The 19,037-nt window shown below is 41.7% G+C and overlaps 1 protein-coding gene across 1 annotated transcript in view; it reads right to left on the bottom strand.

Moving 5' to 3' along the window:
- Window positions 1-12,651: 12,651 nt before the first annotated feature.
- The window catches only part of LOC126148844 (ras-related and estrogen-regulated growth inhibitor-like), a 167,943-nt gene continuing 161,557 nt past the window's right edge, over window positions 12,652-19,037 (bottom strand). The window contains exon 6 of the mRNA XM_049915779.1: window positions 12,652-13,547. Within this exon, the coding sequence (XP_049771736.1) occupies window positions 13,215-13,547 (333 nt within the window). The 3' untranslated portion in view covers window positions 12,652-13,214. The remainder of the gene's footprint in view (window positions 13,548-19,037) is intronic.

Here is a 19,037-nt window from a genome sequence, read left to right as displayed (position 1 = left end):
AACAAACAGTCAGACAACCAAGTTATCCTACAAGGGTTCCGTTTTTACCGAATGAGATACGGAATAGGTAGTGTTACGGCCAGACAGCGATGCTCTCTGGAGTTTCGCTGTTTACTGTTTTTCCCGCCAGATACCGTCTCCACTCTAGGTGGACAGATCAGATTCTAGCTCCCACCACGCCACCAGATGTCACTCCTAACGCCAATCAAATACGGAACAGGATGAGACACTTAAAACTGTTGTCGGAATATTTCGCGAAATACACATCGGATTAAAAAGAAATGGCAATAAACGTTGTTCTCCTCTAAGAAGGACATCCATTAACATAACGCTCGATCCCCAGCTCCCCCCCCCCCCCCCACCTATTTTTATTCGGCATTTGTATTTTCCGTTAAAAATATGTAACTTTTGTATGAAACATTTCTTTCGTTTCAAGATAGATGGCGCTGTTATTGCCACAAACGAAGATGAGGTGACACTTGTTGCAAAACGGTAATATCTCACAAAAATACACATCCAATTAGGACAATCAAAGTACATTATTTGACATCTGGGAAAATAATATCATGTGACACCGTCTACACTCCCGCAATGCATTCTTAGACTAAATTAAGCGTTACCCAGGAACAACTACACGGACATAGTAGTAGTGAGTTCCCCTCGGAGTGCTCGATTTTAGTGAGTCCCCTTGCCTCTCACAATCTTGGGGTGCTTGAATACTGTTAGTCTCCTTGCGATTACAGTGAGTCCCCTTGCCTCTCACTCTCTCGGGGTACTTGATTACTGTGAGTCCCCTTGCCTCGCCGGCCACTGTGGCCGAGTGGTTCTAGGCGCTACAGTCTGGAACCACGCAACCGCTACGGTCGCAGGTTCGAATCCTGCCTGGGCATGGATGTGTGTGATGTCCTTAGGTCAGTTAGGTTTAAGTATTTCTAAGTTCTAGGAGAGTGATGACCTCATCAGATGTTAAGACCCATAGTGCTCAGAGCCATTTGAACCCCTTGCCTCTCACTATCTTGGAATGCTTGATAACTGTGAGTCCCCTTGCCTCTCACAAGTATTTCAGTGCAGATGTTCGACATTTCCGTTGTTTCCAATGAACATTGCAACTGTGTCTGAATGACAGTCCGACTGTGTTAGTGTCTCTACGTTGATGTTTGCACATTAATTGCGAATTCGCTGCCGTGTATCTTCGGGTATTTTTGGTACATCCATGTAAACTCTCTCTTTTAGCCATCCCGACAGGAAAAGGTCGGTAGAAGTCAAATCGAGTGAGCGTGCGAGCCGCGTTTGAGGACCTCCTCGTCCAATCAATTGACCCTGATAGTTGTGATTCAAAGCTTCTCAAGCTAGTCGTGAATAACGCGCTGGGCATCCATCGTGTTGAAACCACGTGTCTAGCCTCGTTTTAAACGGAACATCGCCCATTACTATGGGCAAAACATTATCCACAATGTCGCTGTTTATTTGACCTGTCAGATAACCTTCTATGAAGCATGTGCCAATTACCTGCATAACTAAAATATCGCAGCAAACGTTGACAGTCCATGGGCGTTGATGTTCAACTTGCCTTACCCAATGGAGATTCTCCACTGATCAGTAACGCTTATTATATCGATTCACTTGACCACGTTCGTAAAATTTGATTCGTCGTAAAAAAGGATATGTGAAATGAAATTATACTTAACAGTTAATTGTTCCTGTATACAGTTTCAGAAATTCAGGCGATTAAAAAAGTCGTCACCATGCAATTCTTGACGCAGAGATGAATGAAATGGGTACCATTTGTGTGCATACAGAACACTTCTTTGCGAAATTCCTGAACCTCGCGCAGTTTGCCGAGAACTAACGAGAGGATTTGTAGTAACCGCAGCTAAAATACTCACTGTGTTATTTCCGTTTGTCACAGGCCGCCATCGGACTCTTTCTTTACGTTTAACACTTCCCGTGTCAGTAGACAGGTGGACAATACTGCAAAACGTCATTGCAGGCTGAACATTCCTGTTCAACTGGTCTGTTCCTGCCGAGGAACAGAGTTGCATAACCTTGACGAGCCTCGAAGTGCGTCGTAATGATACGGATCCTCTCTGCAATCGTTAACATCATGGAACAATTGCGACGAGACACGTGGAGTCCGAATCATTGAAGTAACATGCACCGTCTGACCGCGGACTGAACGCATGCTCATAGTCTGTGCTTTATTAGATTATGGGATGTGTCACATGATAGAATTATCAAAACTATCAAAAAAATACTTTGATTATCTTCATCGGATGTGTATTTGCTTGAGACATTACCGTTTTGCAACAATTGTCACCTCATTTCCATGTTAGCCGATTACAGCTCCATCTGTCATGAAACGAAAGAAGTATTTCACGGAGAATCCAAATCTGCAATAAAAAATATGTGTCCCCATTCAAGATTTCACAGTCACACTCCCCTCCTGCCTCCGTGGGTGATGCAGTGGCCGGGGAGGAGGGAGGAGATGGGGGGTCGAACGTTCTGTTAATGGATGTCCATCTTCGAGATGGAAAACTTTTATTACCACTTTGTGTTTTAATCCTATGTGTATCTCGCCAAATATTCTGACAAACAGTTTTAAATGCCTCATCCTGTATATCAGCCTCCTCATTACCACAATTATAAATTATATACACAAACCTTCCTAGTGAAACTGTGTTTGTGTGTGTGTGTGTGAATTCCTAAGGGACCAAACTGCTGAGGGTATCGGTCCCTAGACTTACACTCTACTTAAACTAATTTATGCTAAGAACAACACACACACCCATGCCCGAGGGAGAACTCGAACCTCCGGCGGGAGGATCCGCGCAATCCGCGACATGGTGCCTCAAATCGCGCGGCCACTCCGCCGGACAGTGACTTAGTCTATCTATTAGCGAAAACCATATAAAATTTCCTACAGTAGTTCCAGAGATTAGTTTTCATCCATAGACAAAAAAAAAAAAACGCGTTGTGGTGGTGGGGGGGGGGGGGAGAGGGGACTTTAAATTGTAGTGCTATGTATAAATATCATAAATTATTATTATATATTCATAAACATTATGCAAGTAAAGCATATACGAACACGAGGTTAGGCTATAGCAATGTGCAGCTTTTGCCTTGCTCTGACCTGAATCCTGACACAGACAGGCAGGTAAGGTGTAAGTTGCAAGAACAATGCTGCGAGAATTGGGCTGGTAGGAAGTCGGATCACCAAACTTTGGATCTACATTCTGACGTTTTGGGATTAATCAGATAATCGTTTTAATGGATCAATAACTAGGAAGGAAACGGCTTCTCTGCGTTGACAAACTGAACAATCTAAATTAAATGACTGAATGATTTTGCTGTTGTAAATAGTGTGAAGAAAACACTTTGAAATATTGCTTTATGTTTTATGGTACCACTGTTACCTGCCAACTTAGTTCTATCTAACGATGATTTTCTGAGTGTATTTATATGTTTTGAAGAAGCCATTACGGCTTTATTACATTAGGACATGGTGTAGAACAGATCTGAAGATGGTCATTACTGACAGAAACCGGTCATCGTCGAAGAACTTGTATATTGTGATCAAAGACTGGAATGAAAAAAAACATTTGATCTTAAGATATGTTTCAGGGAAGTTACGCTTCATAACTGGGAGAATGCCAGTCTCCACATTTCGTCATGCACAAGTTCGCCTATTCCTCTGCACTGAGAAGTCTTGACACTGATACATTTTTCGCTTAGTTGTAATAGAGTTCGCAAATGGAACTGGTGAGGCGTTGATTGGATTGATTGTTGCTTCATCTGACCCACCGTAAAGTTCGGTTCTTTGTAGCGAAATATCAGGCGATCTGGTCTGGGGGAGAGCGAGTCCCAGCTGCGAAACTTTGAGAGGGGTTTCGTGATTCCAGCAAATCCCTCTAAAATCTTGGTCAGAACCAGGAGACTGGAGCTAAATCTGCTTGCTCCTCCGATAATATGTTCCTGATAAAAATATGAAGGTATGTTGTGTATCTGTGAGTGTGTATAGAAGATGAAGACCGGCGACTTGCTCGACATGTGCAGTCTACTGAAATGACAGAAACGGACCTATTTTATCCTCCATTCTCTGAATGGAGACAGAGCCGACGTTAACTTTCTGCATGTCATTATGTTGGAATCGTATTGTGACGATGGTGACCGAAAAACGAGAGACGGGTTGACATACAGCCAGATTACTTAGAGTCAATGGACGCGATTTTATACAGGGGTTCTTTGAAGAAGATTGCCCCTATCGACTGTAGTCTTTGTGCTGCACAGTAACGGACATACTGTCAGAATTTGTTGTTAGTCACGCACACAAGACCGGAACTGCGAGGTTCCTAAAGCAGTGAGTAATCAGAACTAGTGTTATTGGGCTGTAGTTGCTGTACAGCAGTCTACCGCAAATGCGTACCAGAATGTCTAAATAACAGACAATCAGTTTTCTGGGACTCTGCTTTATGCTGATTCGACTGTTGGTGCAAACAGATACTAGGAGGGCCTCGCGTTCAGAAAAACTCGTGGAGACTCTAATGAACAAATGGAGAATTATGTATTCAAACAGTGACACAATATTATGTGAAGGTCTTTACATTTTCGTAAAATTGTCTCACGTACGTTTTTGTGCTTGTAATCCGCATGATTCTTTTATATGGTCGTGGTGGATCTCACAAAGCGGGTCATGTTCCACTACACTAGTCCAATTTCCTTACTGACATCTTTTTTTTTCCAAAGTATTCAAAACATTAATGGACTTAAGAATAGTCTCACGCTTAAGCGGAAACAATTTACGTAGCATATTCCAGAACGGTTGCTCAACTGAGAATGTTATCTATACATTCACTCATCAAATAGTAAATGCTATAAATAATAAAATATCTCCAGTTGGTATTTCTTGTGGTATTTTAAAAGCATTTGATGGTGCAGATCAGGTCACTCACTTAGAATAACTCAAGTTTTATGAAAGTGATGGCTTTTCTCACAGCTGATTTGAATCACACTTAACAAACAGAATGCAAAATATTGTGCTGAATAATCCCAACAATGTCAGATGGGTAGAAAATTTTAGTGACTGGGGAGAAATCTCAAAGGGAGTCCACAGGGAACAATTTTAGGTCCACTTCTACTCTTTCCATACGTGAATGATCGCCCACTTAACATTCAACAAGCAGAACTGGTTCTTCTTACAAACGACACTAGTGTTACAACAAATACCATTAGAAAGGAAGCAAGAGGAGAGATGGTAAATGATATTTTCCAGAGAACTGAAATGTGGTTCACGAAAAATGGACTCTCCCTAAATATCGAAGAAAAGAAATACACTACATTCAGTTCTGTACAACAAAAAGCGTCATATCAACAGCAGATGTAGAATATGAGCAGAAGTCAGTAAATAGTGCAGAATGCTCCAAATTTTTGAATGTATGTATTGATGAAGACTTGAACTGGAAGAAACAAAACTAGTGGGCTTCCTCAACAATTTTAAGTTCTTAAGTTCTTCGTATAATTAACAATCCTGTAAACAAACGGATCAACCACCTCACATAGTTTGCATATGTACACTCAATAATGTCTTATGCAAATAATTTTTGGGGTATCTCATTACCTGAAAAGAGGGTATTGATTGCACAAAAGCGAGCAATAACACTAACATGTGGTGCTCACCGACGGACGTCACCTAGTGCCTCTTGAAAGAACTACACATTTTAACTGCGCCATCACAATAGATACTTTCGCTAATGAAATTCGTCATGAATAATCCACTATAATTTAAGAAGAACAGTGATATCCATACCTACAACACTAGTTATGAAAATGATCTTCGTTACCCATTACTGAAGCTTTCAACGGCTTAGAAAGGAGTTTAGAATCCAGCAACAAGAAACTCTGATTTTGCCCAATAACGTAAAATATCTGACAAGTAGCAAAGGAAGTTTTAAATCTAACTTAAAATCATTTCACATGAACAGCTCCCCCTACTTCACTGATGTATGTCTACTCAAAAACTGGAAGCCAGAAGTAAAGGAAACCTTGTTTTTAAGTGTAAATGCAAGAGTAGGACTAAAATAATAATGTGTTCATTATTGTTAAAACTAATCGTGTATACACATTCTGTAAACTGACTCGTTCCACACCATTCTTATTAAGGAATCTTTCAAATGATCTGTGGAGCATGTAACTACCTAAATAGTGTACTTTGGACCCCGCAGCTTTATAAGGAGACACTAAGAAATCTAAAACAATGGTAACCAGGTAAAGTCTATAATAACCTGAATCAGCCCTTCATTCAACTGGGAACTTCGAAGGTCTTACGTAAGCGTTATGAGGAATCTTACAGTTCATATGCTATGGTGTGCTGAACGATATTTTATAGGTAGGGTAATTTTAAACCTATTATAAAGTTTCATTGTTGTACTATTTCAAAGAATCGCATTTTAAATTATTTTGTCTGTGAGAAGTATGCTCTTTGACAACAAATGATTAGTGCTGGTGCAGTGTATCGTACAACTTGGAGCTGTTGTTTTCGTGGAAACTGCACAAAATGAATTCATTGAATGCATCGAGATATGAGAGAAACCGAGTATGAAAAACAGTTCATGTACCTGCCGGTGCATGTAAAGGCATATTACAGAGGTGCGTCACACAGCTCTGAATCGACAATGCCGATGAAGCTCCCTCTGCTGCGATCAGTCAAAGGTAGTGTGTGTGTCAAATTCCGATAAACAGTAGTGCAGACACATTAGATGTAGTGGCTGGTCCATGGAACAGAATCCGCGATACAAGACGTGTTTAACACTGATTCAGACGTTTCGGGACAGAGAGAATCGCGTCGATTGTGAGGCATTTCTGGTTGACAATCAACACATATTTATTTATTATTTAGCTGATTCAACCTTTACGTGGTGTAACGTCCTTAATCTTAGGCTACCAGATACAGTTTCAATCTCTGTTTTCATGGCTCTCTGTCTCCTGCTGTCCTCTGTCACTTAAAGCATGAGACGTTTTTTCAGTTTATCCCAGAGGTTGTGTGGTATGCTTTGTGGTGTTTTCTGTGCACTCTAGTTTGTCTTCACCCAGCTTCCGCCATTTTTTCCATTTTTTCGTGCGATACGTCATGCCCATTTTCTTTTTAAAGCCTTTACCTTTCCATATCATCCTTAACTCCCGTTATTATTGTTATTATTATTTTGGTGGTATGTTCCTATGGGATCAAACTGCTGAGGTCATCTGTCCCTAGGCTTACACACTAATTAATCTAACTTAAACTAACTTACGCTAAGGACAACACACACACATGGCCGAGGGAGGACTCGAACCTCCAACGGGGGGAACGGCGCGAACCGTGGCAAGGCGCCCTAGGCAGTGAGGCTACCCCGCGCGGCTACCCCGTGCGGCTCCCCCGTTATTGCTGTTATGCGTTTCCTTCTTTTCCGATCTTCCTTAGTGAGACCTAGGAGTGACGTTTCCATAGCTCTCCGAGCTGTTCGAAGTTTTCTTTTGAAAAACTCTTTCAAAATCCAAGTTTCACAGCCACATATGAATACAGAAATAATACATTGTACAAAAGCAGCCTTTTTTTAAGTTTGCTGGTAAATTAAATTTAAAAAGGGGTAGCGTTACTTTCCTAAGCTCTCCAGCCTAGCTAGATACGGAGGAATATTTCAGGTAATAAAACTCCTTTGATATCAGTTAACTGACAGACATAAACATATTCGTTAACATTGAAGTTGATGTTCAATATTATTTACCATTACGCGCTTGTTGTGCATAACATTTGTTCTGGACAGATTTATCTCAGGGCCCACTTTTTCGCAACTATCCTTTATAGAAGATTGCACTTCCGCCATATTATTGGCTGCATCGATGTATCGTCTGCAGATCTGAAGTTAAGTTTTTTCACATTTATTCTAATTCACTTTCATTTTCAAATAATTTTCGACGCCACCTCAAGAACTGCTATAAATAGTCTCGGGGACATAGGATTACTCAGCTTTACTACCGTTTCAATGAAAAATTCCCTCATGTTTCTTCCTATGATTACAGAAGCTACAGCGTTGTCATATACGATACCTGAAATTTTTATGCAAACTGTTTCCACATCTTGTTCGTTCAGTGTCTCTACAACTGCAGTGTGGTTGATAGAAGTAAAAGCCGTTTCAAAATCTATAAAAAATTTACGTACTGTCCTTTCATATTCGTTGCTTCGATTAATTACGTCAAGCAGGGTGTGTGTATTGTTAATTGTGCTGTAATCACTGCGGAATCCAGCTCCTCGATAGGTGGTGCGTTTTCCACGATGGCGCAGACGCTGCTTAAAAAGACTTCAATAAAAATAATTGCAGATAACAGGGAGTAAACTGATGGGATAGTAATTCCTTGTTTGTGTAGAAGGATTATCTTCGCCTTGCTCCAGGAGGTGGGGATGGTGCCTTTTTGTAAACAAGCATATAAGATTTTAGCTTCAAATATTTCAATCCGGTAATCCCATGCTTTACCACTCTGCTTTTCATTTATCACTTTCCTCATTTCTTTTGGCAGGATTTCTGAGTGTTCGTCATTTTCATTTGTATAAGGCATTTTCAATGGTTCGTGAGTTCTCTCATATACTGTAGCTAGCTGTAGAAATTCCTTGTATACTTCATAACTTCTTCATTATTTGTTATGCACTGTCAACTCTTAGTTTTCAGTTTTACGAGTCATAAGTATTTGCTTCACTTTCTTACAGGTCATTATATTCTCTATAGCTAATTTACGGCATTTTCGTTGTATCTTTTTACTCATATACCTGGTTTTGTTTTTCTTCATTATACGCTTACATATGCTAACTCGCTCAATGCGTAAAATAAGAGACATCAGTCAGCGAGGTAGCTGACAAAATCAGCGACTGAACATTCCAGGAACTGATAGGTTGTGAGGACAGTTGTTTCACTCTCCTTCACAATCATTTAGGGTAGTGGAAGAGAGTTCCTAGTTTGAATGACAAACAGAAAGAAAGTACAGGTGATAGGCATCGATCACACGTGGGCAAAGACCTACATTTTCGGCAAGCCATTGTCACAGATAAGCTTGAAACGTGAGTGCTACCAGTTGAGTTGTGAGTAGCGATCCATCACACTCACCATGTGCAAATGTCTGCATCACATTTCGAAGGACTTAGAAAAATGTGCAACATCAATGTTTTGAACGATTCTTAAGTAAGTCCACGCTAAAACGTCTGTCTAAAGTGTATTACTGATGATAAAAATGTGTTATGGCCGACTGAGGTTACTCTGAAAACAAATGGAAGTATTTTGTTCCAACAATCTGTTTTTACTTTTTTTACCACTCACACAAAATATTTTGAAAATCAGGGAAGATCGAGTCTTTGCTCACAAATTTTATCGTACGTGAATGTGGTCTGAGGTTAGGTATGGGGTATTTCATTAAAATACAAATTAAAACACAAATTTATTTATTTAATTTGTTTGTATGTAAATACAAAAATCTTAAAGCTAGGTATCACAGCCGTTTTTATTCCTCATCCTTTATTTTGTAACATTCGATAATTTGTAAGCAAAAGTTTTATTATTATGAACATGTGAGTTCTTCCATACATCTCACATTAATTCTTTAACTGCAGTAATCTTTGGTAAGGTTTATAACATTCTTTTACAAATTTCAATAATTGTTTGCCACTGGTACGGTATTAGTTACGAAAACTTGTAGTCAGCTTAATAGTTACAAAATATGGAGATCAGGAGGATTAAGTATGTCTTATTCAGTTATCTGAAAGACATCTTATACACTAAGCTGTCTTTTCGACTGGAAATCGTTGCCTGAACACTCAGTGAAGCGTCTTGCAAAAATTGTATAATATGGCTGTGTTTACATCAAGACGTGTATCAGATTATCATGGCAGCTACAAGAAAGTAAGCTATTCTAGTGGAGCCCATCGATGTTATTGTAAGAGAACAGCTAACGCTAATTTTATGTACCGCTCAATAACATTTAGAGGAACGAAATTTAACACTAAAAATTCTTTACATAACTGAGATTACAAATGGCTCATACGAAATTGCTTTGTGTCACGGTGCAGCCACTTTTGCTTTCCATTAGTGGGTGTGTAGTATTGACCCTGTGTTAAAGATGCCAGAATGCTTAAAGCATAAAAATACTGAAAAATTATCTTGTCAAGGAAAAATTATATTTCGTTACGCATAAAAGACATGATAATTTACTCTGTTGTAAAATACATTGAGATCTGAACATTCTGGATGGTTGGTAGTCCGCAATTCTCATATACTGACAAACGTTTTTAAATAACACCTTTAAGCGAGAAGCATAGAAACGTCCTACAGTGAGTATCAGAACACAACAATCGGTTTTCTACCGTAGCTAGCGTGAGCTGTTGCTTCTACCTCACGCTTTTAGTACGAAAACATTTTTTTTCCAGCAATTTGAACATGTTGGTTCATGGCCCGGCAGTGTGGTAGTTACAGCATTAGTTTTGTTGCCAAAGACTACTACCAGTTTCAGCTGCCAAGGCCATTTTCGAGATATCATGAGCACAGCGTAGTGGAGCTTCACAGATAGACTCGGTACTAGGCTCATAACCTCTTCAAAATGGTTTAGGTGGCTGAGATCACTCGTGGTGCTTGAAAATATAATTTTAATTGATGCTGTTATTTGATTCCAAAGAAGTACCATCTAATTACGTTGCCACATTTTTGCAAACTTCCTCCTTCATTAAAGAAACGTTGGCGCTTGCTAAGCAGTATACGTGAAGTCAACTTTGATGTGATTAGTGACAGTCTTCCTGATAATGGGCCAGTCCTGTGCAATGTTGGAATAGTAAATAGCTTGTGAGCAACTGAGAGATGTGTTTTTAATATCGATTGCCGACATCGTTATCTGTGTTACCATGTATTTTTTGGAAACCGGGATACTTTTCTAACGTCCAGCAGCGACATAAAATGTCGCTCTACGTTGTGGAGTTCCTGGCGTCCGTCTCACTTGGTAACTTGAGACGCTCTTGTCTCAAACCGACCCTGATTGCTATTGATTACTATGTTCTGTGCGAAGATAACAGACTTCCAGGCTGCACATATTGCTGTTGATAATTAATCAACATACGTGATCGATTTTCGAATGCACATTGCGTCATCTGATATATCGTTGTAACTAGTCACATGTATGTGACATTTATATGGATTCAATGAAAAAGGTCGATGTATGGATAGCCAACAGAACCACCGGTATCTTGCATTGACACTTTACTATGTAGGTAAGATAACGTGATTTATGCGAAAACCTGCTTTTTTACTTTTTTGTAACACATATGAAGCCGAAAGCGACAGTGGAGCGTACAAACCAAAATTTTGATGAGAAATAAGTGTACAAAGTTCCAGCATGTTGGAGTAATTGCTGGGCAGCAACATTTGTTAGCCAATACGATGGAAAAAGAGCCAAAGCTGCAAATTTCGCTTTTATTTACTTAATGAATAGTTTCGTGCAGGGACACGTTTTCATATCATACAGTTGGTCGAAAAAGCTATTTTCCAAAATGTAGCAACGATGTAGAGATAACAAACATATAAAACTTCCTGGTAGATTGAAACTGTGTGCCGGACCGAGACTCAAACTCGGGACCTTTGTCTTTTGCGGGCAAGTGCTCTGAGGACGGGACATGAGTCGTGCTTGGGTAGCTTAGTTGATAGAGCACTTGCCCGCGAAAGGCAAAGGTCCCGAATTCGAGTCTCGGTCCGGCACACAGTTTTAATCTGCCAGAAAGTTTCATATCAGTGCACACTCCGCTGCAGAGTGAAAATATCTTTCTGGAAACAAACATATACGTACAACAAAGTGCAGATGAACGGTTACAGAACATAGCGATAAGCTTATCTATAGTTATCAATATGCTCTCTAACTATTAGTCTCCACTTCGTTTTGCGTATATGTTTGTTATCTCGACATGGTTGCTATGTTTTGGGAATATCATTCTTGACTATCTGGATGATACGAAAATGGGTCACAGCCGGAAACTAATAATTAAGTAAATAATAGTTAAATTCGCAACTTCTGCTTTTTTGCTGCAGTAAAAATCAGTGTAGCTTGAGGAAGGCTATAGTCTTTCACATAGTAAAATAAATTAGACTACCGACTTATGACATGTAATCGTCAACAACGACAAAGAGATTAAAATGTGATTGCTGTTTATACAAGTAAACACATGTAAGAGTTCTCCTTTGTAAATCTGAAAACAGACGATCATGGTGGAAAGAAAACGTGTTATTCATAAAACATATGGAGATTCCAGTTGAGATTTTCACTCTGCAACGGACTGTGCGCTGTTATGAAACTTCCTGGCAGATTAAAACTGTGTGCCGGACCGAGACTCGAACTCGGGACCTTTGCCTTTCGCGGGCAGGTGCTCTACCAGGCTGTGGTTAAGCCATGTCTCCGCAATATCCTTTCTTTCAGGAGTGCTACTTCTGCAAGGTTCGCAGGAGAGCTTCTGTAAAGTTTGGAAGGTAGGAGGCGAGATACTGCCGGAAATAAAGCTGTGAGGACTGAGCGTGAGTCGCGCTTCCATAGCTCAATTGGTAGAGCACCTACCCGCGAAAGGCAAAGGTCCCGAGTTCGAGTCTCGGTTTTAATCTGCCAGAAAGTTTCATATAGAGATTAATAGTTTACATACGTAAATTGAGTGTGAAGCGTATCACATTGAGCCAGACACTAAAGAGTTTTGTTTCTGGATTGAGTTGTCGTATAGTGCCTTATGAGAATATTAATTCTTATGCCACAGGTCATAGACATTTCATATTGGCTTTTGTATAGGCCGGCAATGTTGACCGGAAATATTGGAGCCACATGTTAGGCAATACTGTCAGCCACGTTGTGCAGTAGTGTTTGTGACAATACATTTCGAGCACAGAACTGTGCACGTAAGCCACAGCATTGAATGAAGTGGTAATCACTACTGTGAGACATGTCTCAGCGAAGAAAATCGGCCTCAACAAAGCACCTGCGCCTTCAGTGAAGACGCTGCTTCCTAAGGTCGCCGACCTGAGACAGCGCTCATTCTATGAGGTGTCTGGAATTTAGACTCGAGATGTTGAGACGTAAAGCTCCCGCACCGGTTCCGGCCCTGCAACGGAACACCGCCGGGAGGCCAGCGAGGGACTGCGTGCAGCCCGTGAGGAGAGGTTGCGCTGCGGTGGATGACGTCACGAAGAAGCGGCGGCCACCAGGTTGATCCTGCGGCTGTGGCGGCGCGACCCGTGCGCCTCCGCGATGTGGAACTCGACGACGGTGCCGCCTCCGGGGGCGGCGCCCGGGGGTGGCGGGGGCGGCTGCGGCTGCTGCTTGCCGATCAGCGTGCCCAGCATCTTGGAGACGGAGAACTTGCGCGCCTTGGGCTGGTGCTGCTGAGCGGCGCGGCACTCGGCCAGCAGCGAGTCGAACGCCTGGTAGAGGCCGGCCGTGTCGTCCACGGCGGACACCTCGTAGAAGGCGAAGCCGCCATCGGATGCCGCCCGCCGGCCCTCCTCTTCAGTCACCTGCAGCATACGTCACGAGGCTTCACTATTCGAGCTGCCATAAAGCAACTTTTTTTTTACACATACACATACTTGAAACACTGTTTGGAAACGTGACAATGCATGCTTTCTCGGCGAATCTCATTCATGAAATCACCTCTACGTCCGCCCGAGTAATGGCATCGTCTTGTCGCAAAGTTTCGACGAGATTCCCACTCGTCATCTTCGGGCTGGTAGACCGAAATGTTGTTGTTGTTGTGGTCTTCAGTCCTGAGACTGGTTTGTTGCAGCTCTCCATGCTACTCTTCCTGTGCAAGCTTCTTCATCTCCCAGTAACTACAGCAACCTACATCCTTCTGAATCTGCTTAGTGTATTCATCTCTTGGTATCCCTCTACGATTTTTACCCTCCACGCTGCCCTCCAATACTAAATTGGTGATCCCTTGATGCCTCAGAACATGTCCTGCCAACATATCCCTTCTTATAGTCAAGTTGTACCACAAACTTCTCTTCTCCCCAATCGTATTCAATACCTCCTCATTAGTTATGTGATCTACCCATCTAATCTTCAGCATTCTTCTGTAGCACCACATTTCAAAAGGTTCTATTCTCTTCTTGTCCAAACTATTTGTCGTCCATGTTTCACTTCCATGCATGGCTACACTCCATACAAATACTTTCAGAAACGACTTCCTGACACTTAAATCTATACTCGATGTTAACAAATTCCTCTTCTTGAGAAACGCTTTCTTGCCGTTGCCAGTCTACATTTTATATCCTCTCTACTTCGACCATCATCAGTTATTTTGCACCCCAAATAGCAAAACTCCTTTACTACTTTAAGTGTCTCATTTCCTAATCTAATACCCTCATCATCACCCGACTTAATTCGACTACATTCCATTATCCTCGTTTTGCTTCTGTTGATGTTCATCTTATACCCTCCATTCAAGACACTGTCCATTCCGTTCAACTGCTCTTCCAAGTCCTTTGCTGTCTCTGACAGAATTACGACGTCATCGGCGAACGTCAAAGTTTTTATTTCTTCTCCATGGATTTTAATACCTACTCCAAATTTTTCTTTTGTTTCCTTCACTGCTTGCTCAATATACATATTGAATAATATCGGGGAGAGGCTACAGCCCAGTCTCACTCCCTTCCAAACCACTGCTTCCCTTTCATGCCCCTCGACTCTTATAACTGCCGTCTGGTTTCTGTACAAATTGTAAATAGCCTTTCGCTCCCTGTATTTTACTCCTGCCACATTCAGAATTTGAAAGAGAGTATTCCATTCAACATTGATAAAAGCTTTTCTAAGTCTACAAATGCTAGAAACGTAGGTTTGCCTTTCCTTAATCTAGCTTCTAAGATAAGTCCTAGGGTCAGTATTTTCTCACGTGTTCCATTATTTTTACGGAATCCAAACTGATCTTCCCCGAGGTCGGTTTCTACTAGTTTTTCCATTCGTCTGTAAAGAATTCGCATTAGTATTTTGCAGCTGTGACTTATTAAACTGATAGTTTGGTAATTTTCGCATGTCAATACCTGCTTTCTTTGAGATTGGAATTATTATAATCGTCTTGAAGTCTGAGGGTATTTCGCCTGTCTCATACATCTTGCTCACCAGATGGTAGAGTTCTGTCAGGAATGGCTCTCCCAAGGCTGTCAGTAGTGCTAATAAGACGGAAATAAATTCGCTGAATGCGAATAATTTGGCGTCGTCTGCAGGAGTTACAAGTGTTCTATTCGTTCCGCCACAAACTTTAGTATGTCACCAACAGGTATAACATCTGTACCTAATACAACTGACGCCACTTATTCGCAGTTAGCCAATTGCCTTGCAGACAAACAAAAATTGCACGAAGCGAAATGTATTGTGAAGAGGGCTATGCGAGAGGCGTTCAATGAATTCGAAAGTAAAGTTCTATCTACTGACTTGGCAGAAAATCATAACAAATATTGGTCTTATGTCAAAGCGGTAGGTGAATCAAAACAAAATGTCCAGACACTATGTGACCAAAATGGTACTGAAACAGAGGACGACAGACTAAAGGCCGAAATACTAAATGCCTTTTCCCAAAGCTGTTTCACAGGGGTAGACTACACTGTAGTTCCTTCTCTTGATTGTCGCACGGATGACAAAATGGTAGATATGGAAATAGATGACAGAGGGATAGAAAAACAATTAAAATCGCTCAAAAGAGGAAAGGCCACTGGACCTGATGGGATACCAGTTCGATTTTACACAAAGTACGCGAAGGAACTTGCCCCCCTTCTTGCAACGGTGTACCGTAAGTCTCTTGAAGAGCGTAGTGTTCCAAAAGATTGGAACAGGGCACAGGTCATCCCCGTTTTCAAGAAGGGACGTCGAACAGATGTGCAGAACTATAGACCTATATCTCTAACGTCGATCAGTTGTAGAATTTTGGAACACGTATTATGTTCGAGTATAATGACTTTTCTGGAGACTAGAAATCTACTCTGTAGGAATCAGCATGGGTTTCGAAAAAGACGATCGTGTGAAACCCACCTCGCGCTATTCGTCCACGAGACTCAGAGGGCCATAGACACTAGTTCCCAGATACATGCCGTGTTTCTTCAGTGCCGCAAGGCGTTTGATACAGTTCCCCACAGTCGCTTAGTGAACAAAGTAAGAGCATATGGATAATCAGACCAACTGTGTGATTGGATTGAAGAGTTCCTAGATAACAGAACGCAGCATGTCATTCTCTATGGAGAGAAGATTCCGAAGTAAGAGTGATTGATCTCACGTGTGCCGCAGGGGAGTGTCGAGGGACCGTTGCTACTGACGACCTATATAAGTGACCTTGTGAATAACATCAGAAGTTCACTGAGGCTTGTTGCTGGTGATGCTGTAGTATATCGAGAGGTTGTAACAATGGAATATTGTACAGAAATGCAGGAGGACCTGCAACGAATTGATTCATGGTGCAGGGAATGGCAATTGACTATCAACGTAGACAAGTGCAATGTGCTGCGAATACATAGAAAGAAAGATCCATTATCATTTAGCTACAATATAGCAGGTCAGCAACTGCAAGCAGTTAATTCCATAAATTATCTGGGAGTAAACATTAGGAGTGATTGAAAATGGAATGACCATATAAAATTAATCGTCGGTAAAGCATATGTCAGACTGAGATTCACTGGAAGAATCCTAAGGAATGCAGTCCGAAAACAAAGAAAGTAGGTTACAGTACACTTGTTCACCCACTACTTGAATACTGCTCACCGGCGTGGAATCCGTACCAGATAGGGTTGATAGAAGAGATGGAGAAGATCCAACGGAGAGTAGCGCGTTTCGTTACAGGATCATTTAGTAACCGCAAAAGCGTTACGGAGATGACAGACAAACTCCAGTGGAAGACTCTGCAAGAGAGACGCTCAGTACCTCGGTAAGGGCTTTCGTTGAAGTTTCGAGAACATACCTTTACCGAGGAGTCTAGCAGTATACTGCTCCCTCCTGCGTATATCTTGCGAAGAGACCATGCGGATAAAATCATGGAGATTAGAGCCCACACAGAGGCATACCGACAATCTTTCTTTCCACGACTGGAATAGAAGGGAGAACAGATAGAGGTACTCAAGGTACCTTCCGCCACACACCGTCAGGTGGCTTGCGGAGTATGGATGTAGATGTAGCTCTCTTGTCGCAAAGTTTCGACGAGTTTCGCACTCGTCATCTTCTGGCTGGTAGACCGAAAATAAATTCGCTGAATGCGAATAGCTTGGCGTCGTCTGTAGGAGTTACATGTGTTCTATCTTGTCCGGCACGAACTTTAGTATGTCACCAACATCTGTACCTAATACAGCTGACGCCACTTATTCGCATTTAGCGAATTTTTTCAGATCTAATTTCGAATGGCTGTCAGTCATTATGAACGTAAATATTACGTGCTGTGGCGAATGCTAGATAATAGTCCACAGGTGTCGATTCCCAGGGTCTTATTCTCACCAATGTGAGAATGCAGAATTGAGTTGACACCGTTCAATAATGGAGATAGGAGACTATGGTGTAGAGATCTACATCTACATCTACATGGTTATTCTCCACACTTAAGTGCCTGGCAGAGGGTTCATCGAACGATTTTCATACTACTTCTCCACCATTCCACTCTAGAATGGCGGGTGGGAAAAAGGAACACCTAAATCTTTCCGTTCGAACTCTGATTTCTCTTAGTTTATTATGATGATCATTTCACCCTGCGTAGGTGCGTGTCAAAGAAATATGTTAGCATTCAGAAGAGAAAGTTGGAGATTTAAATTTCGTAAATAGGTCTCGCCGCAAAGAAAACCGCCTTTCAGTGACTGCCACCCGAATTCGCGTATCATATCAGTGACACTCTGACCCCTATTGTGCGATAACACGAAACGGGCTGCCATTCTTTCCACTTTTTCGATGTCCTCCGTCAATCCTACCTGGTAAGGATTCCAAACCGCGCAGCAGTATTCCAGCAGAGGACGGACAAGTGTAATGAAGGCTGTATTTTTAGTGGGTTTGTCGCATCTTCTAAGTGTTCTACCAACAAAGCGGAGTCTTTGTTTCGCCTTCCCCACATTATCTATGTGATCATTCCAATTTAAGTTGCTCGTAATTGTAATTTCTAGGTATTTAGTCGAATTGACAGCCCTTAGACTTATGCGGTTTATCGTATACCCAAAATTTTTCGGATTTCCTTTAGTACCCATGTGGATGACCTCGTACTTTTCTTTGTTTAGAGTCAATTTCCACTTTTCGTACCATACAGAAATTCTCTCTAGATCATTTTGTAATTGGAATTGATCACCTGATGATTTTACTAGACTGAAAATTACAGCATCATCTGCAAACAATCGAAGGGGCTGCTCAGATTATCACCTAGATCATTTATGTAAATCAGGAACAGCAGAGGGCCTATGACACTAACCTGCGGAATGCCAGATATGACTTCTGTTCTACTCGATGATTTACCGTCTATCACTACGAACTGTGACCTTTCCGTGAGGAAATCACGAATCCAGTCACACAACTGCGACGATACTCCATACGCACGCAATTTGATTAATAGTCGCTTGTGAGGAACGGTATCAAAAGCCTCGGGGTGCCTGGGGCAGTCCAGAAGGCGTTTACGGCTGGTCTAACGTCAAAACGACCGCTTGCGATAAGCGGAAAATCGAGTCCCAGTCTGGCACAAATTTTCATACGTCATCAACGGGTGGAACATCTTTACCTGATACAGCTGACGCAAAGTCATTCGAATTCAGCGACTTTATTTCGATCTACTTTCTAACTGCTGTCAGTCGTCATCAGTGCAAACATTCAGGCAAAGTGTCGGGTTCATGTCCAAATCGTTCCTTTGTAGACACTGGACTGCGAATTCCTCACCCGTGGGCCCAGCGGACGGCCTAGTTGCGTGTCTCCGGAAGAGATGTTCTGGCCAGTGGTGGGACTGGTCATGAACTTGATACATCGCCTGAAGATGACCAGTAGGAAGCTCGTCAAAATGTTAC

This window comes from Schistocerca cancellata, chromosome 2, assembly GCF_023864275.1.
Source record: "Schistocerca cancellata isolate TAMUIC-IGC-003103 chromosome 2, iqSchCanc2.1, whole genome shotgun sequence".
Taxonomy (NCBI): domain Eukaryota; kingdom Metazoa; phylum Arthropoda; class Insecta; order Orthoptera; family Acrididae; genus Schistocerca; species Schistocerca cancellata.
The sequence above is the reverse complement of the archived record's forward strand: the minus strand, read 5'-3'. Positions and strand labels throughout refer to the sequence as shown.